The sequence below is a fragment of the Paroedura picta genome, chromosome 8 (genome assembly GCF_049243985.1).
Source record: "Paroedura picta isolate Pp20150507F chromosome 8, Ppicta_v3.0, whole genome shotgun sequence".
NCBI classification, from domain to species: Eukaryota; Metazoa; Chordata; class Lepidosauria; order Squamata; family Gekkonidae; genus Paroedura; species Paroedura picta.
Window position 1 is genome coordinate 45219847 of NC_135376.1, and position 22699 is coordinate 45242545.

Sequence of the window (22699 nt, forward strand, 5' to 3'; positions counted from 1 at the left end):
CATCGAACCCTGGGTGAGTTAGTTGTTCTGCTCGGTTGACCCTCTCCAGAAAGATCTGTTCTGAAGAAAACCAGCTCTTCCCTGAATTTCCTTAATGGAGCATTAATAGCCATGCAGTGCAGCCACTGGCTGTCAGCTTCCTTTTCCTCCATCAGGTCATGTGCTCCTTTCTTCAGATGGTGCAGTCTTTTTATGGGATAAAATGATAGTTTTCCTCCAAAAGCTGTTCTTTCTGTATGGAGCAATAAATCCATGTGGGGATTCCTGACTCCCTGACCTGTGTTTCTTCTTGGCAAAGTGTTGTAAGGCTGGTCAAGTGATGAAATCCAGACCCCAGAGGGGCTATGATGTATGAACTCTACTTCCTATTTGTAAAGGCCGGAAGGCCCCAAGTTGCGCACATCCTAAAACAATCCTTTTCTTTCCAAGTGGCTTGTCCAAAATCTGTTCAGCATCATGAACTTAAAATCTCCCAATGCTCATTTCTCTTTTTTTTCTCCCCTGTTACAATTACTATGTTTAAATACAAGAAATGAATAAAAGCTGTTAAAGGCTTGGTTTAACTGGAACAAAGGTTCCCAGACATCACTGTAGCAGACTTCCCTAGGGCATGATTAAAACTGTGCAAGCTTCTCCAAGTGTAACTAAGACAAAACAAAGACAGGCAGTTATTATGGCAATATTTATTTTTTTCCAAAGCCCAGGAAAGTGGATTCAAAGAGAGAAGAAGTATCATCCCGTGCTTCACTGCAGGCTTTAGGGGGGGATGGCAGAAGTACCATAGCAGATTAGAACACATGCTTTCACATTCAAGCCCAGCACTGACTGTCAACACAAGCACATATTGCCGAAGAGGAAAGAGAGGGGGAGAGATGGCACCACCATCTGTGTGATCGTAAGGGCCATTCTGCACAACTTTAATATAGCACTAGTCTTACATTTTGTTTTTGCCACTAAAACTACTTTCCGCAAGACTTTGTGAGCAATCTGCAATACTCCTGCAATACTAGCGCCAAAATCGTTTCGTGGTAGCGATTTCCGGGGAATCGGGAAAAGTGGATTCACCCTCAGAAAATCGCTACACTCTTGCCAACAACCTGCAACACTTGCGAAAAAGACATGTGCGTTCTCAATGTAGCGGTTGCAACAAAGTCCCTCCCCCTGACTCTCCTCCGAACTTCCGGCAAAGCAATCGCCATTTTTTCCCCCTCGGAGCGGGGAAAGCAACGAACCAGCGAGGCTTCATTCACCCAGTGAGGTTTCTCCGGCTACAGTCCCTCCACAGAAGTGCTTTAAAGTTCCCCTAAGTCCCCAAGCACAACACAGCTCCCTGTTCACCAGTTCCCTTTAATTTCGGCCGAAAATCGCGCCCGTGCAGGGGGGGGGATTTTTTTTTCTACTCAGGGGAGTGTGGTAACCATGAATCATCAGCTCACATGCCGCTAGATGGGTCTCTCCGTTGCAACAAATCAACGCATATTCGTTGCAACATGTTTTTTTTAACCTGCGCTTAAAGGGAAAGGGGCTTTTCGGGAGCATGATAACAACCACCTATTGGCTGTTCCATTTGATTGATGGCCAGGGGTGGGAACAAGCACAGAAAAAAATAGTTTCCTTTCTAGCGATTCCTGTGAGACCGGAAACCTGTGGGGAACGAATGAAACGCTACTGGATTCCACTACAAATGCAGGTGTGCGGATCGCCGAGATTCCACTATTTAAAATAGCGTTTTCGCTTTGTGAAACCAATTGGCAACATTGGTCCTTGTGCGGAATGGCCCTAGGAAGACTCTGATATCCCATGAGTATGCCTCATTGGATATCTCTGAGTAGACCAGTTTAGGACTGCTCTCAGCCCAATGTTTTGGAGAGCTGCATGTCGAGAATAAATGCAAAAGGTGGAGTTGTCTTTGAACAGAATGATAGGAGGTGCTTTCCCTGTTCAGTTCTGCCCTCACACAGGAGCCTTGCCTGAGAAAAAAGTGGCAACGATAACTGCGGGGTTTGGCAGCCAGCAGGGCAGACCAGGCACCACAGGGTTAATGGAGGCATCCGAGCAGCCCCTTGGAAGAAAGCAGGGTCCCAGCAGGAGAGCCGAACCAGCATATTTTAAAGTAACAACAAATAACTTTAATTAACTTCTGTGGCAGTGACAGATTCTGAACAATTAACCTTAGGCCTGGTGCAGAGGAGGTGATTTTCTTCTTTTAATTTTTAAGTGGTGCTGAAACAAGGAAGTGTTGCAGCCCATGAGATTCTCTCCACAGTTGTTGTCCTTGTTGTTTTAAAGCCAAGTTGAGCAGATGCTGTAAGTCTTGCATCCTGGAACTCCCTAGCGGATTGCTTGCTTGTGCTGTGGAGGCGAGGGACCGACTTCTAATCAAAGACCCTGTTTTTCCAGACCCTGGGTCCAATTCCTTGGATTGCAGCTTCTTGTGTTCATGACAACCTACCTAATGATGAAATTTCTGGTTTAAACGCCACACTCCAGGAGCAGGTTTAGCCTGCTAGGTGGTTTTTTAAAAAAAATTATTTTATCATTTTACAAGTACAAATATAAAATCAGACCAACAGCCCATTTTAGCCCAGCATCTTGTTTTCCAGTGGCCAGCCAGATGCTTCTGGAAAACTGACAAAGATGACCACATAGGTGAAACCCTGCCCCTGCCTTCCTACACCCCAGCCACTGGCCCATAGTGATACACAGGTTCCTAACATCATGGCTAATAGGCCTGGATGGGCCTTTCCACCATGAAGTCATCCAATCCCCTGCTAAAGCCAGCAAGCAAGTGACCATCACATCTCATGGCAATTATCTGTTGTGAAATACGGTACTTTCTTATTTAGAACATTAGTATCCCATTCTTCCTCTCAGGAGCTGTGGCAGTAGTCATTGCTCTACCCTTTTCCATTTTATCCTCTCACATCAATGCTGCGAAGTATGTTAAACTGAGAGGGAATGACTGGCTCAGGGTCACCCAGCAAGCTTCATGGAAGAGTCAGGATGGGAAACCGCCTCTCCCAGATCGTATCCTGACACTCTCACCTAGGGTTGCCAGGTTCCGCTTGGCCACCAGCAGGAGGTGTGGGGTACGGTTGTCAGAACCAGGTTGGGAGATTCTTGGATATGAGGGGATGGAGCCTGGGAAGGAGAGGGACCTCTGTGGAGACAATGCCATGTCCACCCTCCGCAGCATCCATTTTCTCCAGGGGAAGTGATTTCTAGTCTGGAGATGAACTGTAAATCCACCTGGAGGCTGGCATCCTTATCCTAACCGGAATACCATAATGGTGCTCTGCCTATTAATGTTACTGCGCGCACTCAAGTACGTTGGGACAGTTTCCTATATCAGTGTGGGTACTTAGTCTTTTAATAAAGGGAAATTCATATACCTTCTGCCTTTGTGTATTTTCAGCCTCAATTTCTTGTTGGCCTAAATATTAAATGAGTCATGATGTCTACCTGTTAAGATATTGGTAACTAGCAAACAAAGGGAGAGAAGCAGATGCACTTGACCAGGCACACTGGGAAGAAGGTGAGCTCACTTTGTGTGCCAGGGGGCCTTGTGTGCCGGGGGTAATGATCTGGCACATCATTGTTCAGTATGCCTTGAGATATACGGTGCCCAGTGGGAAATCCCAGCATGCCTTCAGATCTGTGATAACTATTCTACACATGCAAATTATCACTTGATTGCTTTAGTAACCTGCATGTGTGAATTCAGCTTTTGTCTGCTATGACCTTTGTTCATTTCCATTTAGTAGCACAGGTATAAGCTTATGGCTCCCGCTCTTGTGCTCTGCTTGCAGAAGGTATATTGTGTTTATGTGTCAGATGCTCTGAGACCCATTTATAAATTGAGTAATTACTCCCAGGTCTCAAAGCAATCCATTTGTAAGAGTCAAAGCAGCCCATAAGGATTCTATCAGGAATATATGCTATTTGCTTGATTATGGTACATTCTGGCTTGGCAACAGACTACTCACCCATTTTTTGGAATGAATGCACAATTTTGTTCCTAAAGGAGAAGCTCAAACCATTGGTTTGGGTGAAAGTCAGTATTGTGAAGGTCCAAACTGACATGCATGAAGTCTTTGGATCTTCTCCATGGTTTTTAATGAGATTTGAGGGGGGCTTTCGGAACAACTTAGAGTTGGAAGGGTTTTGTTTTTTAAGACATTGTTTGGTCAAAAAGCGCCAAAGACTTAGCAGCAGCCCCCATTGATGCAGCAGAGGAGCGGGCGGCAAGAAGACATGGGGGGGGGGGTTCTAAGGCAGCAGGAAGGGCAGCGCTGCACGGGAGGATTGCGCTAGCATGGTTGGCGCCCGGGCGTGGGGTCAGGGTGCCTTAAAAGTGCCAGGTGGCCTGGGGTGGCACCAAGGGAAGTGTGCGCTTCCTCTTGGCACCCCAGGTGGACACTTCCCTATGGTGGGAATCCAGTGGCAAGGGGACCCACATTCTGGGTGGGGGAACCAGGTGGGCCCCAGGGCGCCACTGAGCTGGTTCTGGAGTCTGGAAGAAGCTCACCAAGCCTACCCATGTTGGCAGCACTGAAGATGCCCCTTCTGTAGAAGGCCTGAAGGGGTTGCTAAACCAGGTTGCATCCACTGAGCCAACTGACTCTGGTTCTTGCCCCATGGCAAATGCAACACATGATGCATGTGCTCATGCCTATTTAACTGAAGAGTTTTCATAAATACACTGGAGACAGATAAGCTCACCAGATGGAAGATCTACTTTCAGGCTTTGAGAAGGAAGAGCTGCTTTTGAAAAGTTTACACAATAGTGGCAACAGGCAGAACTGCCCACAGGTCCTTCCTTGTCCTGTTGAAAAGCTCAACGTCGTTAGTTACTATGCCCTACCTTTTAATGCCCATCTGCTCTAGGATGAGTTAAATGCAACAGTCCCCCCCCCCCATTTGTTTCTCCACCAGGGGTGGTGTCAAAGTATTAAGTACATCTACTTATCTCACTCAAAATGAATTGATATAGAAACTGTTCACAGAATATCTTTAGCCAGCTTCTGGGAATCAGAACAAAGGTTCAGTACTGTTTATCTGACAAGTCTGGAGCTGCAGAAAGGTAGGAAGCAAATGTTTAGATGGGAAAGAAGTGTGCACATGTTCCCGCATTCTGCTCCATATTTGCTCCATCAGTAATAGTCATATGATTCATCACTTTCCACATCATCATCCTGTCTCAGGTTGGGTATCTTGGGCATGGCCATTTCAGTCAAGTTGAGCTGATCTGAAAAGCAAAAGGCGAGAGAGCAGTCCTTTTAAAGGGTTTGTGACCTTTACCATGGGGGGGGGAGACAAGTCACAGTGATTTAGGGCGACCCCATAGGGCTTTCAAGACAAGAGATGAACAGAGGTTGCTTACCATTGTCCGCCGTGGGCATAACAACCCTGGATCTTTTTAGTGGTCTCCCACTAAGTACTAAACAGGGCTGACCCTGCTTAGCATCTGAGAACTGATACGATCAGGCTACTGAGGGCAGAACATCACTAGCCCACATCTCTGGAGGTGCTTGGCCAGGATCATTAGTTTTTCATCACAACAATATGCACTCAGTTGTGATTAGCAGACAGGACACTCGCCTTTAACAATTAGCTAAAAGTCATTAGTAAGGTGACATTTTAATGTCTGTTTTTTAACTGAATCAATACATCAACTAAATGGGAATGCCATAAACATTAATATATGACCAACCATGTTTATTGTACTGGTAAGGTGTTGGGGTTTTAAAAAGCAAAATAAATATGGAAAAGGGACCTCATGGTCCACTGGACAGAAAGTAGGATTTGGATTTGGAAGGCATCTATCAAGGGACCGGTGAACACTGGGTGTGGAAGTACACATGAGCAGGGTGGCTGCTGAAAAGTGGAAACCACTCCTCAGGTGACATCCTCCCCCTCTATAGCTGGTCATTCAGGTTATTCTATATCTCTAGACCATCATTACAGTGATCCCTGCTCCATAGCTTGACAGGACTGGGGAAATTAGCAGTGCAATTTTGAGTGACAGCCCCATGTTTGTAAAGCATGGCTGTGACCTAAGGGGATAAGGCTGAAAAAACAGTGTTCCATCTGTTTGGAAAGCACTGTCTGAGTCTTCAAAACAGCCAAATTTTACTGAGTATAAGGGGTCAATTAATCCATGGGTAAGCCATTTGATTGGTTCGATTCAGTAGAAGTACAATCACCTGTACAGGGTATATGAGACCCTAACAGAGTGATATTGGCAGCCCCAGCATATTAGATAGTTCAACGGACAAATAGACAGGAAATGTAAAAAAAAACTAAGGGGAAATCAATTTCCTGGTATCTGTGAGCACGGGGAAAGGGTGCCTGGTGTAGAGGTCCCAAGTAGACTGCGCAAAGGATTTGTTTTTCTGCAGGGGGAACGCTTACCCGGAGTGAGAACCATAAGGTTGGCAAGAGCTGCTACTTGTCCAACCTTGTTCTTTGCAAAGCAGTGGTAGGTTCCCTCATCCGTCACACGCACTGCTTGGATCTGGAGCCAGCTGGTCACTTCATATTTCTGAGGGCCTCCCCTAAACTAGAGGGAAATAAATATCAGCAGCCTGGCAGCTAGTGGCAAGAATTTAATTTTAGAACTCCTACCAGCAAGTGGCTTGCAGTGCCACCCTAAGTTGAATTACATGCTTCTGAGCTCATTGACTGCTTGCTGTAACTGAGAAAGAAATGATCATTCAGAAGCCGTATTGGTGTTTTGCCTTAGTAGAAGGAAGCATTGATCAAACTGAGATTTTATCCTGGACTAACGGCATTTATATTTCCCTGCAAAAAGTGATATGTGCTGTAGCGAGATCATCCTGATGCAATCAGTATAGCCTCCCTATAGCATCAGTGTGAGTAACCTACATCCTACTCAGCCATGCACACCTGAGCATGCAGCTCCCAAGGCCGGGTAAGTGGGGAGGGTTAAGGAAAAACCTGGCAACCTACCTTGTAAAAAATTTGCCAAGAAAATCCTTTGGTGCAGCTCTCAAGTGATTTCAATATGGTGTCCAATGGTGAGTTCCTCAGTCCAGAAGGTACCCAAGTGACTGAGGAAGAGCAAGTAGCTACGGATCCTACTCAAGCAAAGTACTAATATGAGTTCCTGAATTCTCATTTCTTGCTCAGTCACCTTCAATGATATAGTGAAAACAGATAACCTTGACATAAACAACCTCTGAAATATATTGGCCATCTAGATGCATTCTAGATGTTCAGTTTTCTAAGTAAGAAAAATAGATAAACATATTTCCTTCAGCATTTACCTTTACACTTTCCCTCATAATAGTTATATCCCTTTCTTAATCCTAGTGGTCAGATCCAACCCATTCTGTCATGGTAGGTGACAGTTCACTGAGGCCCACCCTAATGTTCTTCCTCACTCTTAATTTGTATTCCAAGGGCCTAATTTGGGATACAAATATAATGCATGTAGACTACATCTACATTTTAAAAGTGGTATGTATGTGTCCTATTCTATATTCCCACAAAAGGACACTTAATGGAGAGTGTGTGTCTTTTGTAGTTGGATATCTTCTAAATATCTCAGCCTGCTGTGAAACACTATATTGTGTTTTTCCACCCTGGGCTCATTCCCCACATGTAGGATAATGCACTTTCAGTGTGTTTTTGCAGCTGGATTTTCATGTGCAAAACAGGAAAATCTGCTTCTAAAGTGCACTGAAAGTACATTAACCATTGTGTGCAGAATGGGCCCTGGACACAATACACATTCCTTGCAGATGGAACCATCTATAAGATGCTCTGTCTTTCCTTGTAGCACCTAAATTAGAGGGGATAGGAATTATCCACAAACTGTCTTCTTGGGCTCCTTTGTAAAGATAATTAAAGAAGTCCAACTCCCCATATGAGTACAACATTCTTTTTCAGTCAGCTCAGAATATTCAGCCACATCCCAAAATATAACGTTACTTAATCAATGGGCAGGAAAATATGAAGTACAGCAAACAATGTGTGTGTGTGTTTAAAAACAAACTACTTTGAAATAGCAAACCAAGATTGCAAGTGTTTCCAGAATCTGTAATACATTGGCAGGATCTAGTATATCAGGAAGAAAAGGAGCAAAGGGGATCTGTGGAGTGAAGCAGGCAGGGCCTGACACAAAATCTTGCTTTTGATTGCTTCAAATCCATCCAGTATCCTCTTTGAACTTTTAGAAGATTTTGGCTCATTCCATACCTTTGGCTCAGCCCACACTTTCAGTGCAATTGAAAAGCAGATTTTCCATTTTGCACAGGAAAATCCAGCTGCAAAAGCACATTGAAAGTGCACTATCCAACGTGTGCAGAATGAGCCATAGTTTCATAGTCACTTTTTTCAACATGAGGCTTAAGAACTTTTACAAATGAAAAGTAAGGTTCTCCCAAAATAATTTACCAACACGGAGTCGACAGCCCCAGAGTTTCCAGATACACTAACGTTGAACTGAAGTGGCTCCAATGAAACAGATGGGCTAAATCAGTGTCGTTTTCCAGGTCCCAGGGTGTGAAGAGGACTTAGCTATGCATTGGGCCCTCAGTAGCCTCTTCCAGCTAAATCCTTATCTTCCTTACAGAGATTTCTCTATGCCACGTATTCTCGAGTGTTTCATCCAAACAGTTTTTAATTAATCCAGTCAAGTCTTTCTCTGGAGATAATTGCATTGTTTCTTCTTTTCCCTTTAAAAAAGCCACTCCGGATGCCAATTTTCATTTGTTTACTTTCATCCCCTGCATCTGCTTCCTTGGGCCAGCTTCAATGTATTTGTGAAACCTGCTGTCAAAGGGGATGGCAATGAAATGCCATCAAGACAAGCAAATGGCGCTCTCCCTAGAGGGAAGAGGCTGCCACGGCATTACACAGCTCCCCACTATGCTGCTCATAGCTAACCCATAACAAGGAGCTACTCCCAGACTCTTAATATGGCAGTGGCATATTGTTTTGCCCCACCCAAACACTCTATATAATGATACAGCTATGCAGTTGCTATAAATGCTTCCCAGGATTTCCTTCCACACCCTCTAAATGTAAGGGTAGGACTGTGGCTGCCCTACAGGCTCTCATATTCTATTTTAGTCAAGCTCTCCAAAGTCTGTTAACTCTTCTGAAGATAACTTGAGGCCTTCTGTGCTAAGATATGTCCAGTATTAACAATGGTCGTTGTGAATACCTGTGATTACACCTCGCAAGGGTTGCATTTACTCGTATTCTTTTACACAATGGAAAGGTCACAAAACGGGAAAGGCTGTAGCAACAAAAGACCTTCTGGAGAACAAGGGCACAAGATACAGAAGGTCCCCTGGATAGATTGATAAAGTTTCACATAGTAAGCAGGCACTCAGTCTGTGTGAGCAGGCAGTGCCAAAGGCTTGTGGCAGAAGAAAAGGATGGGTGGATGAGGCAGCAGCTGAATCACATGCATGTTGCAGAGACAAGCTTAATCTTCAGATCTGGTGCCTTCATCCTATTGAAAGTTTGTGTCCCACCTGAACGGAGATGTGTGGGTCATCTCCAGGAAGCAGCATATCCAGCCCTTCCTTCCTCCATTCAATAGATGCCATGGGGTAGGCAAAGACCTCACAGCCGAAAATCACATCTTGCCCGGTGATGTTCCAGATGTCATAGGGAGGAGATACAATGTGGGGCTCTGAGAAAGTCCAAAAAAAGATGTTAGTGAAAAGAAATAATCTTCAGCATGCCTGCATGTTATGCCTTTGTGCAAGACTGTACAAATTCCTCCTCCCACTTGGTTACAACTGAGGTCTCATTTACAGCATCCCAGACATAATCCTTCCCTCTCACACAGGGAGATATTTAGCACACTATTCAGCACAACCGTTGTACCGGGCTCACCATTTTTAGTAGAAAAAGCCCGACCCTTTATGATGGAGCTGAATAGTCCTCTTTTGCCTTGCCCACCAGCAGCTGTTAGTCAACAATGTGTTTACATCACAGCACATCTGTGAGCCAGAGCTCTTGGCCCCTAAACGGTGGTCCGTTGCTTTGTCGCAGGCGTTTAAATGAAGTGCTTCCCAGGGATGTTGCTGCTGCCTCCCTGTTGCTGGGGAAACATGACGTCCTTGTGGCAGCTGCTAATCAGTCTAGTTATTGTCAGATGCTTTGGCTTTAGTCTAAGCTGCTTCGTTCCTCTTTCCCTCCTGTTTTGAGATGTTAAGTATAACTCTTTCCAAATGCTATAGAGGCCAAACATTGTAGAGCTATTCATTAATTCCCCCCAGTGCCCCATTTCACTTCCCCTCCAGATCATATCTCCAACACGCTTGATTTCTTCTACTACTGCTCCCATGGATTCTTCTGTGATTTCCAACCACCTATCATGGATCTATTGGAAACTAACCTACATTGATCCCTGTTTTTAAAGCTATTTTAAAACCAAACATCTTTCTTTTCAGTGTCAAACTAGACATGACTCTAAAAACCTATCACCTGTCTAATCCCATATTTCGTCTCCATGCCATCTTATTGCTCCATTTGTGTCTGTTGACACAATATCCCATGTTTCCCTGCCCCAATTTCACATTGTTAGCTGCCATTAGCAGAGGAGACCAAGCAGAAGGAGATGAGAGGTGCTTCGACATGCAAAGAACACCTTGAAGCAGATGAAAGCTAGGTTCCTCATATGGAAATAGCAACAATGACCAGAACCTGTGTGTTCCAGTACAGCAAGCTCTCTCATGCCGACTTTAAGATATTCCACAAATGTTGACAGAAGATGCAAGTTAACATATTAATCCAGGGGTAGTCAAACTGCGGCCCTCCAGATGTCAATGGACTACAATTCCCATGAGCCCCTGCCAGCATTCTCTGGCAGGGGCTCATGGAAATTGTAGTCCATGGACATCTGGAGGGCTGCAGTTTGACTACCCCGTATTAGTCTAATGTCCAATTTTGCTTGCAAAATCCTGGATTTGCCTATTTGCTAACATATTGAAAGGGAGTAGGACAATACATAAGAAGTCTATATGCTGTATTTTTATGGCAAAACATTATGTACTAGGGGAAAGCAAACAGGGAGCTACAGAAAAGAGGAAGAACTTTGATGCTTTCCATTAATGGGATGGCCATGGAGTTTGAAGGATGCTAAACTCTTTAGAAGACCTCATTCCATAAAGTAAATTGTAGAAACAAGACCTCATCAATGGAATCCATAGTTGGATTCCATTCAACAGCAACTCCCATTCGATTCAACAGTTACTCCCAGTTGTCTCTTTACTAATCCTGTATGTGACAGACATATCCATTCGTCACTGTCAGTTACAGCTATCCTGGCTTGCTTCTTGAGTGATGCCACTCTGGCTTAACAGGACTAGATCCCAATTAGGCCAATACCAACCAGACTCACAAGGTGTCAAGACCATGAGCCTTCAGTGGCTTCCACTACATTTTCATACGCCCTGTCCTGTACCTGCAGATCTTGAACGCATGATCTCCTTTGAATTATAGTACATTTACATCCTTTCTCTCTCTTGCCTGTTATACTGTGAGATGCTTCTGTCTTTTGAGGACTGCCTTTGGTCTAGCTAAGGGTGGACACTGGCTAGAGTGAGACAAATCCAGCTTCAAAAAAAATCCCAGATATTAAGCTCACCCTCTGCTCTAATCAGGCTAATAACTATGCACATTGTACCTCTGTATCCTGAGTTTCTTCTTTGTAACACCCTTCCCATCTTCTGACTGGTATATAAGAGCCCAAAGATCTCCATTCTAACTGATATCTGATGAAGGAAGTTTTGACTCTTGGAAGCTTGTTCCCCAAAAAATCTTGCTTGTCTTTAAGATACTATTGGACTCAAACCTAACTAAATTCATTCTAAACACTAAAGACTGTACCAGTTGGATATCCCCACTAACAGCCAGCAATGCTTTTCATGTTAATTTTCCCCCTTACAACTTATTCAACTGTATATTGAAACATCAGTTAATGTAGCTATTTCATTGCATTTTGAGTTTATTACATGCAATTAACTACTCATGCTGTCTACTTATGCCTAGAACAAAGAACGGTATCAAATGTCTGCAAACGCTGTTAGTCATTTCACCATTTTTAAGATGTTAAGACTATGATCTTTGCCTTCACGGCTATACCCAGAATTAAACTGTGTTGGTCATAAAGATGCCACTAGATTCAAACTTTGTTCCATTGAAAAGTATTACTCAAACCAGTTGAGTATTGTGAATATACTACATTTCTGCCAGCATGTTTATTACCATGTTTCCCCAAAAATAAGACACTGTCTTATATTTATTTTTCCTCAAGAAGACACACCATGGCTTATTTTCAGGGGGTGTCCTATTGGTATTTAGAGAAGTCAGTGCCATCAACAAAGGTGTCTGTGTGGGATGAGAGAGACCCACAGACTGTTGCTGATCAGTGATGGGGAGCAGCAGCTTTACTGGTGTTTGTGGGGGGTGAGAGAGACTGGGGTGACCAGCGCCGTGGCGTAGAGGGATGGGGTGCCAGCTGGCATGCTGGTGCCAGCTCCACCCCTCCCCTGTGCCACCACGCTGGTTGCCTCAGGCATCCGTGGGCACCAAAGTGGCCACAACCCTACCACAGACTGTTGCTGGTTGGTGCTGCGGGAGAGAGAGACCCACAAGTGCTGAGGAAAACGGCAGCCACAGCTTTACTTCTATTGTGTGTATTGGGCAAACACGTAGAAATCCTGCTATGGCTTATTTTATGGGTATGTCTTATTTCCGTGGAAACACGGTATGTTGTTCTGGGGCCTGAGGAGGAGACATGCATTTTCTCTGTCCTATTCAAGATTTTCCATACTCTTCCCCCCAAAAACACTTCTTCATAGTGTGGCATTTCATGTAGAAATTGGAAGCTTCTGTTGTAGCATACCTGACTCACAGGGTCCTTCATGGGCCATGGTGAGATTAGCCCTTGGATGAGAGTTTTGCATTTCTTGGAACTTGCAGATCTGGGCATAGGTTTTGCCATCAGAGCCACAGAGAGCCTGGTTGGATAGGCAAGTGCATTGGGGCTCAGGTACTTCCCCATGTCGAAAGTCCCCTACATCAAGGCGGCACTCTAAGTGATCGCCACACTTTCCATAGAAGTGGTTAGTGTTGTCCAAGTCACAGATCTGTCCCTCTAGATTGGCACACTCCCAACAGCAGTCACAGGCATCTCTTACCACCCCAGCCAGGCAACCACGAGGCGTGGGGCATTCTTCCAACCTGCATTCCAGGCAGCTCTCCCCTTCCTCCAGCAGCCTCTGCCAGCCCCGTTGCAAATACTCTGGAGCAGTGGGCAGTCCCCAGCTGAGAATGTCGCAGTATAAGATCAGCAGCAGAAATGTGACCTGTAAAGAGGCTGAGTTAGCAGGATGAGACATTCTCACAAGCTCTCTGGAACTTGGCATCCATTCGTCACACTTATTCGTAACTACCCCTGGACACTGGAGCCCTTGTTAAGTTCCACTTCCTCCTTCTCTTCAAAGCCACAAAGTCATCAGTTTCTAGTGGAAAAAGGAAAGAGAATTCAGAAGAGAGTGAGTGAAACCCAAGAGTCGATTCCCCTCATGCCTATGGACAACAATGAAACTGGGGGAGTGACTGTGGGTCAGTGGTGCAACACATGCTTTGCATAAAAAAATATCTCTTGGTTTGACACACGAGAAAAACACTGAGACACTAGAAAGCGACTGCAAGTCAGCAGAGATTGACCACTGCTCTGATTCCGATAATGCTAATATGACCTTCTTTTTGGACCAAGATGAGAGGCTGCTGTTTGTAAATGTAACAGAATATGGCCACACGTTCTCCTTGACATAGATGAGGGTGCATCATCCTTGTTGTCTGAAGCATAATTCTCAGGATAAATTGTACAGTACAATGCTATGGACAAAAAAATATTTTCCCCTTTGGGCTCTTGATTGCCATCATAAGAATTCTAAACACCTTGCTGCTTCCTTTTGGAAAATGTCAGATTTTTTTATATTCTGAAGGGTGACTGAGGGTGTTCACTGGGGCTTTGCTGAATGTTTCTCTTTCTGGGGCTAGGTCAATGGCCACCCATGACAGAATCTTTTCAGCAGAAGCCCTTAGATTATTACCACTATTAATAATATTATTATTAAAATTTATATCACACCTTTCTGCACTTATAAGGGCTGCCATAGTTGCTAACAATTTTAAACAGACATGATAAAATTAACTATAAAACAGTTAATCAACCACCCTTCCCAAACACACATCATCAAAACAAGTTTTTTTTAAAGCTAAAACATACACAAAACAGTTAAAATACATAGAAAACATAAAAGCATTGGTTAGGAAGGAGAGATCATTGAGGCAATTCCAAACAACACCCCCAAAAATCTTCACATTCTGGTAGAAGCAGGAAAGCTTCGAATTGTCCAGCTACCATCTATTCAATTATCTTGCTCAAAAATTGAACATTTTAGACTAGTTGATAATTACTGAGATCTCCTGGGTCAAGGGTAGGCTCCTTTAGATGCTCTCTCACTAAGAAAGTCTTCCTAGTCCCGTCTGAAGTCTCTTTCAGGAAATCAGCTAAAAGGTTCCTCTGGCAGACACTGTGAGATTGGGGGGGGGGTCTATTTTATACCATTATGGGTCTTTTTGAAAATCTTGTTCCTTTGCACCCAGGATGGCTACCAACAACATATACAGTACAAAAATAATTTACCTATCTCAAAGGTAGGACTATGCCTAATCCTTTCTCTTCTACAGCTTAGGGGCAGCAATAGAAAAGGCCTGGGCCTCATCCTATAATAGAGCATATTCTCGAGAGGGAGGGAATTGCTAGAAAACCCTGTTGTGAGGAGCTCAACATGTGTGTCCCCTTTTTGTATTGGATTACATTTAACTGATTGTGTTCTTATGTATTTTTTATGAATGGTTAACAGCCTTGAATGCTTTTTAAATGAAGAAACATAGGGCATAATATTCTCCATACCTCAGTAAATTGGTTTGTGTCCTGCAAATGAGTTTCATGCATGCTTAATAGTCTCTGCTGTAGAACACGCTTCCTCTTCTGGTAAAACTTTAGTTTGCACAAGGGCCCATTGAAAACCACCCATATTGCTCAAACGGAAGTTTAGCAGAAGCATACTCAACAGAACAGATTATCTAGCATGCACATAACTTGTAACAGGGTTGCGCCCCCTGGAAATGTAACTGATCGCCAGACTACAAAGATCCTATGAGAAAATGGCAGCTGTGGAAGGTGGACTGTACGGCTTCACATCCCTGCTGAACTGCCTCCCCCGCTCAACCCTTGCCTCCCCCAGGCTCTGCTCCCAGATATCCAGGGATTTTCCAACCTGGAGTTGGCAGCTCTACATTCATAGGCTTATAGCCAAAGTTTTGCCACACTTAAAAGGAGATACTACAGGGAGATACGCCACTCAAAGTGGTGGATGCAGTCGTGAAATCAAACGGCAAATAACACTGGGCAGGAACGCAATGTTATGCATGAACCGGTTATGGAAGAGTAAAGATATCAGCCTTAATACAAAATGCTGGCTAGTCAACGCCGTTGTCTTCCCCATTACAAACTATGGATGCGAAAGCTGGACGCTGAAGAAGGAAGACAGGAGGAGAATAGTTGCTTTCGAATTATGGTGTTGGAGACAAATGCTGCGAATACCATGGACAGCCAAAGTTACCAACATGATTGTTTTAGAGAGGAGCAAACCAACTATGTCATTAGAAGACAAGATATTACAGCTAAAGCTCACTTACTTTGGACACATCATGCGATCAAACTCGCTAGAAAAATCATTAATGCTCACAAGGGAACAACACCATTTTAAAAGGGAGAGAAGAGACATTAAATTTGCTATTGTTTTAGCCCAGCCATTCTGTATGTCATTACACCAACTCGTGGGTTTGTGTGGGTTTGCATGGAACAAGGGTTAGAGTGTTTGAACATACAGCTAATTATGGTTTATTAAGCTGAGATTGTCTTCACCGTGGTTTGTGCGTAATATGAAAGTGTCAACCTCCAGGCTTATTCCCTAGTCACCCCCACCATAATACAGGCAGGATCTCTGTGGGGGAAGCAAAGGCAATAAAATTAGCATTTGTTGAGGCCACCCAGGTCTTCAGTAATCATCTGCCAGCCAAATTCTGGTTTTACAAACAGACCACAATACAATTAAACCATGGCCTAAGGAGGGAGGGACTATTTCTTATGCATATCTTCTGTGGCATTTCATCTGGCCTGAACCAATAATTTGGGCATAACATGTTCCCTGACTCGGTTGTTACTGCAATGACCAGTTGATCTCCAGTAAAGCATAGATTGTGGACTTCACGCGGAAGAGCAGAAACAGATGGAGTGGGTTATGTTTTGGTTTCTTACTTGTCTTCTTGGTTGTAACACAATGCCATGGAGATTTGTTATTTACAGCTTGTTTACCCAGCTACATATTTTGTTGCATCATTAAATATAGTGATTCCACTGCTCTTTGAGTTTATTTCTCATTTGCAGTTAATTAGTCACGCTGTCAACTTGGGCCTAAATCAAAGCATAGCATCAGCTGTCTGCAAATGCTGTCTGTTCAACAGCAGCTTTGGCTGAAGGAGACCCGAGGAGACAGATGCACAAAAGCCAAAAGGCAAGTAGGTAAAAGAAAGAGTCATTTATTACATATTTGCAATACAACAGGAAATAAGGGAGGAACCCCAAAAGCCCAGCCTATAGCACAACCATTATCCTGGACCATACGAGGACTGGTGTGGCTGCTGTTGTGTCTTGGAGTGTACTGAGAAACTGTTTGGGGAAAGCCTTTGTTATTCTTTCATTGAGCTTCAGAAGCGTAGTTATCACTCTAGAAAGTTGTTCCAGAAATGGAAAAACCACTCCCCTCCCCCCAGTATTTAATGAAAAGGATCATGATGGCTTTCCCAACTTTCCCAAACAAAGCGATAATTTAGCAAACGCTTCCCCTCCCTAAAGGGAGCAGGAGTGGGAAGGGGAGGGGGGAAGATGCAGAGTCTTGAGCCTTCAGCTAGTCCATGGTGCATCAACCCTGTCACTTTAAAGAGCCATTATTTTCAATGGGACTTTGGAGGTCAAGTCTTCCTATTAAAAATAATGGCCCATAAAAATTTAAAGACCCACTGCTCCATAGACTAGCTGTGAATAGCAAACGGCTTCTCAGCCTAATTTGATATTACCAATATTTATTGAGGAGGAAATATCAGCAATCTGATCCAGATAATATTGGACATCATCTATCAAGTCAATAATATCCAGTTGCACATGCCTATTGTGCCAACCTCTGCCAACAAAACTCCTTTGCATCTAGAAAGTGAGCTAGCAGAATGGGGCGAAAGGGCCTCAGAAAGCTCGCCCACCAGAGGCCAGGGGCTGCGTCCTCCCTCAGTCATGGAGGATGTGCAGCAGAGTGTGAGTTAAATCTAGCCAGCACTGTTCTATGTTTGTTTTCTCTAGCAATTCCTGCCATAGTTCTCTTTTACGGTAAATTACAGATGCCCTGACCTTGGATAGTCCAGGTTAGCCCAGTCTCATCAGAGCTCAGAAGTTAAGGAAGGTCAGCCCCAGTAAGTACTTGGGTGGGAGAACCCCAAGGAATCCCAGGGTTGCTACGCAGAGGCAGGCGATGGCAGAGCACCTCTGAAGGTCTCTTGCCCTACGGGGGCTACACACACACACACACGGACATTCACACATGCACACTTCCTGTGTAGGAGAGAATGATCTATGGATGGAGCAATCATGAACAAGGTTACTCCTGAGTCATTCACTGTGCTGTGTGTACGAGACCAAGATAGGACTTTAAATAGTGAATGTGATGATGGTTTCTTTTCCCAGTCAGACGTCTTTCCTCTATGAGCCTTCTGAAGGTAAAAGAGTCATGTCTTCTTGGCTTCTAGTCCTGATCTCCAGGAAAGGTTAGGTTGCTGCCAGAAGCTTAAAGATATTTATGGCAGCAAAGCTGAAAGTGCTTGAAACTGGAGTGGTAAATATGTAAAATCTGAGGGGGAAAGGATTGTGTGGGTGCTGGAGGTAAAAATGGAGGGCCTTCCTGGGTGCAATTTAAGGCCTCTTTTTGCAAAACTAAACAGAAAAAGCTAAATCTTGATGGCTGCATTCAGAGCAAGATTAACAGCAAATGCAAGTTTCCATCACTTCAGATCATGACCTTTTCATAAAGTTTTTAGTGTAGAAAAATATAATCGCCAGCAGGTGGCTATGGAATGTTTCGCTAACAACGCAGGAAGGAACCTACGTCCTCTGTGTAACCCAGTGTTTTTTTCCTCTGCCATAAGACTCGGGATTTTAATTCCCCAGGCTTGCTTTTCAAATATATTGTGCAGGCTTCCTTTAGAACAAAGACTGAGGGGTCAGAAAGGGAGCAGTCATGCTGGGTGCTAAGTTATTCTTGTCCAAGATAATTTTTTTCTGGGCTAGTTCATTCACATTCTAGAGGGCTGTTTGGCTTCATCTATATGGCTGCTTGCAGGGCAGGACATCTGTTGCATTGTATCAGGTATCTCACAGTCGTTCTCAAAATAACAGTCCTTGGAAATTTCATCTTAACTGCAGCCTATAAAGATCAGGCTGGCATCTCTTCCATTCTGGCCAAAATATTCTCTGGTTCCCCCACTCCCTACCAGAAAGGACACTTGATGGCACAGAGTTTCTCCTCAGTATTATTTCCCATGTAAATGCTAGTCAGATTGGCCAGCCTGAGCACCATAAAGGAAAACCAGGTGCAATTAGCTGACAATTGAGTAGGGTTTGCCTTTTCCTCAGCATGAGGCTGAGTTTGCTCCCAAATCACTTATACCGATTGCTTTGCACCCAGGCAGGACTCCCAGCGCCTGTGGTTGCCAATGGTCCACTAGAATGCAGAGGGCGATTGCCTGAAGTACTGGACTGTAATTCATGAAAACTTATGGTGTTCAGTTGTACAGGACCACTGGACTTTTGCTTTATTTTACTACAACAGATTTACATGGCTACCACCTTGCAGTTCTTCTTCTTAAGTAAGTCAAGATTGTTTTTTGGCTCGTGGAACTGTGTGAGATGCTGCTCAGAACCAAAAACATAATTTCAATGCCTACTTGTCTTCTGCCCAGCATCCTTTTCATAGAATCATAGAATAGAACCATAGAGTTGGAAGGGGCCTCCGGGGTCATCTAGTCCAACCCACTGCACTATGCAGGAACTCACCACTACTTTATCCACCCATACTCAAGTGATCCTTCCACCAAAAATCTCCAGGATCCAGCCTAGCCTGGAGGAAATTCACCTACTTCATGCCTCTTTCCTCCAGCAGTTGGGTAGAAGAATTCTAGAGCCCCCAGCTTTTCTCCCTACTCTGCTCAACTAAATGTTTTCTCATAATGTAACCAAAAAGTAGTTTCTCTGAGCTACTCTGCTCCGTTGACAAACTTCCTATTTCTGGGGGCAGAGCTCAGCAGTTCAGTTTCTCTTTGTGATGCTCCCATTAGACTTCTCTACCTGCCTAAAATCTAATGAAGAAACAGTCATCCCACTAGAGATGCACAGTATTGTTAGCCAGTAATGTAGAGTTAGATGCAAGCCATATAGATTTCAGATCACGCTAATCCATACCAGAAGGCACTTCAATTTTTTTTATGAAAAACACACTCCCCACAAACCCCTGGGCACTGAGGGCCATCTTGTGACAGATGAACCTTCCCCGAATTGTTCTCCTTTACCCCCACCCCTTCCTAACCACAGACACGCACATTTTATGCCAGCCCTCTAGCAGTATAAGTATGTGAAGAAGAGGCACAACCACAGAGCTGGAAACAAATCCAGCAACAGAATCGGTTTTTCAAGTGATGAGACTACAGGATTTCATTTCACACCCTGGAAAAGAGAGAGACTTAAAACTTCAGGTTGATTTGCTACCACGCTATACCACAGCATCAGTCTCAAGGTAGATCGGAATGGAGGGAGGCAACCCCTCAGGAGATGTTGATCATTTTGATTCTCAGAACTCTGCTTCATAACAGCATGCTTGTTTTTAGAGAAATTTGCTAGTGGAGTTCAGGATGCCTGGATACAGTGCCAGAAACCACAGAGAAACCACACAGGGCTGCCAGGAACCTCAAAGGTCTACAGGCCTTCCCTGCAGGCAGGATTTCCTGGAACTGTCCCAGTGTGGTCAAAACATTAAGCTGTGATTTCTACTGACTGACACTGGGCTAGTCACGCCCATCTCAGCCTAAACTGCCTCAGAGGGCTGCTGTAAGGGGGAAAGGGAGATTCATCTACCATTGTTAGCTCATTGGAAGAAGGGCAGGGTAAAAATGTACCAGATAGGCAGCTTGGCATAGTGGTAAATAGCAGCGGTTTCTAATCTGAAGAGCTGAGTTTGATTCCCCACTCCTCTGCCACATGCAGCCAGCTGGATGACCTTGGACCAGTCACAGTCCTATTAGAGCTGTTCTCACAAAGCAGTTCTATCGGAGCTCTCTCAGCCCCATCTACTTCATAGGGTGTCTGTTGTGGGGAGAGGAAGGGAAGGTGATTGTAAGCCCTTTGAGACTTCTTTGGGCAGTGAAAAGTAGGGTACAAAAACCAACATAATAATTGTTATTATTATTATTATTTAAAGATTATAAATATATGTCTCTCCATACTTTCATCTGATTGAAATTTTGGAGCCAATTCTGGACCAAATCTGCATTTCAGAAATCTACCATTTAGGATTTCAGGAAGGATCTGAAACATGCTCATCTTCAAGGGGGGGGGAGTATCAGGAGGTCTCCCCATGCATGCAACATCCCCCCCCCCTCTTCTCTGGAGTTACCAGGTACCCATGACCTTAAATAATGCAGCTGACTTAAAACTGCCATAATTCCAGAAAATCATTGCTATGACTTTCCAGTTCCCTAGTCATCAGAGTGCAGAAAGTGCTGCAGCTCCAAACTATCCTTTGGTTTTAGTGTTTTGATCCAGCAACTCTATTCTCCTTGGTTTGGTGCCCTGTTGGAAGTACCTACCTCATCTCACCCTTGGCAGAACCTCCAGCTGCTTCCAGGTCCTGGCATCCAGTCTGGAAGTCCTCCTGAATATCTCCTTCAGCTGAGTTATGCCGGACGGTTCCCCCTTTTCCAGGGGATTTGTCTGCATCTCTGCTCGCAGCGGGGACCAGTGATGTCACGATGAAATGCGATCCCTTAAACCAGCCCTCCCCGCTCTTCTCTTTCCCTCCGAAGGATGCCCGATCAGCCACTTAACTTCTTTGCATGCTGAATAGCCACAAGTGAAGCCTGGCGGCAGCCCCCCTCCTCCTCCTCCCCCCCCCCCACACTTGTAACCAGACACCTTTCTTACTCTCTTGCCTCAGGGCAGGAAAGCCACTTTGGGCTATAGGTATGAAATGGAACGCAGAAATAGCATGCAAAATGTCCAGCAGGCTATTTGCGTTTCTTGGGGGGGGGGGGGTCACACAAAGAATTGGGCAAACAGAGGACAGACTATTCGAGAAGCTAGTTTTAAGAAAGGATAAGGAAGAAATAAACCGAGGGGACAGTGAGCAGCGAAGAGCTCCCTAACTGGGTCTCTTGCATTGTTTGCAAAAGTTCAAACCAACCATAGGAAGGCAGCCATAGTGAGACAACACTGAACTGGGTTGGGGGGAAGCAAGCAAATTGATATTTATCCATGAGGAAAATGGCCAGGTGTTATGCCTCAGTGCTAGCCGATTTAAAGTTTATATAATCCAAGTCATCCACCGATATTTGAGATGAAAAAAGCTTATGAAAACAAACATACCAGTTTTTGAGCATTTAAAATCACATATTTTCGAAATGTGCCATTAGGCACAACACTGTTTGTTTATGCTCATCCCCAAATATTTTGCTTTAACAAAAAAAAGCCCATCAGCAACGATTGTTGGTATCAATATGGTCCTGTGGCATAAAGTGTCTCCAAATCCCCTGGGCTCCTGGAAACACTGATCAACCCGAGGCAGCAAACAAAGCCTGCACTATATGCTTATAAATACCAGCTAGCAAAACTGATGAGAAGTCTTAGACGTGACTGGAATAGAGTGTTTGATCACCCTGTTTTGATTTACAGGAAACATCCATTAAACATGTGCTTTGAGCATGTCCAATCATTTGGCTTTGGGGGGAAGAAGTTTTTACTCATAACTATTTTGCATTAAAATGTTTGTTGTTTTTTGAGGAGTTTGACATACTTTAAAACTATCTGCCCATCTCTTGGAGACTAACCAAAGGTCAACATGCCCTTACTACAGCTGAAAAATAAAAGCCCACCTCTGGTAAACCAAGGACCTTAGAACTGCTGGCAGAGTTTAAATATGCTTAATGAATAAACAGCTTTATTGAATATACAGAAACAACTTTGTACAGAAAGAGAGAAGAGAGATTTCTAGCAGTCTAACTAACTAACTGTTCTCCGTCATCATCTGAAGGCAAGCAGGGAGGAAGGGTACTCACAGGACCAGGAGGTCTCCAGTTAAGCCAATCAGGGGACAGGAGGAGATTATTTGAAAAATGCCAGGAGGTTCCTGTTTTAAACATGCTAACGACACTTTTCCTCCCATGCCTCCTGTAAGATATTCTTCATATCCATTTGAACCATGCCCACTACAGATCTTGCATATTCCAACAAAAACTCTATCAGCATTTGAACACATGGCAT

General features: G+C 44.2%; 1 protein-coding gene across 1 annotated transcript; it reads right to left on the reverse strand.

The window, feature by feature from the left end:
- Window positions 1–668: 668 nt before the first annotated feature.
- On the reverse strand, window positions 669–21274 carry KAZALD1 (Kazal type serine peptidase inhibitor domain 1). Its single transcript, XM_077349514.1, has 5 exons — window positions 21031–21274; window positions 12893–13511; window positions 9510–9670; window positions 6415–6562; window positions 669–5248 (listed from the first exon to the last, which is right to left on the reverse strand). Exons 2-5 carry the CDS (start codon window positions 13413–13415, stop codon window positions 5154–5156), a joined length of 927 nt encoding a protein of 308 aa, XP_077205629.1. The 5' UTR covers window positions 13416–13511; window positions 21031–21274; the 3' UTR covers window positions 669–5153.
- Between the last annotated feature and the right edge of the window lie 1425 nt (window positions 21275–22699).

What these genes read in the sequence shown, in the direction of transcription:
- KAZALD1 (XM_077349514.1), bottom strand. Translation starts at nt 13,415, where the DNA reads ATGCCAAGTTCCAGAGAGCTTGTGAGAATGTCTCATCCTGCTAACTCA. An exon ending in TGAAGGACCCTGTGAGTCAG is followed by an intron (nt 9,671 to 12,892) that starts GTATGCTACAAC and finishes GGACTTTCTCAG; the next exon opens with AGCCCCACATTGTATCTCCT. An exon ending in ACCCACACATCTCCGTTCAG is followed by an intron (nt 6,563 to 9,509) that starts GTGGGACACAAA and finishes ATTTCCCTCTAG; the next exon opens with TTTAGGGGAGGCCCTCAGAA.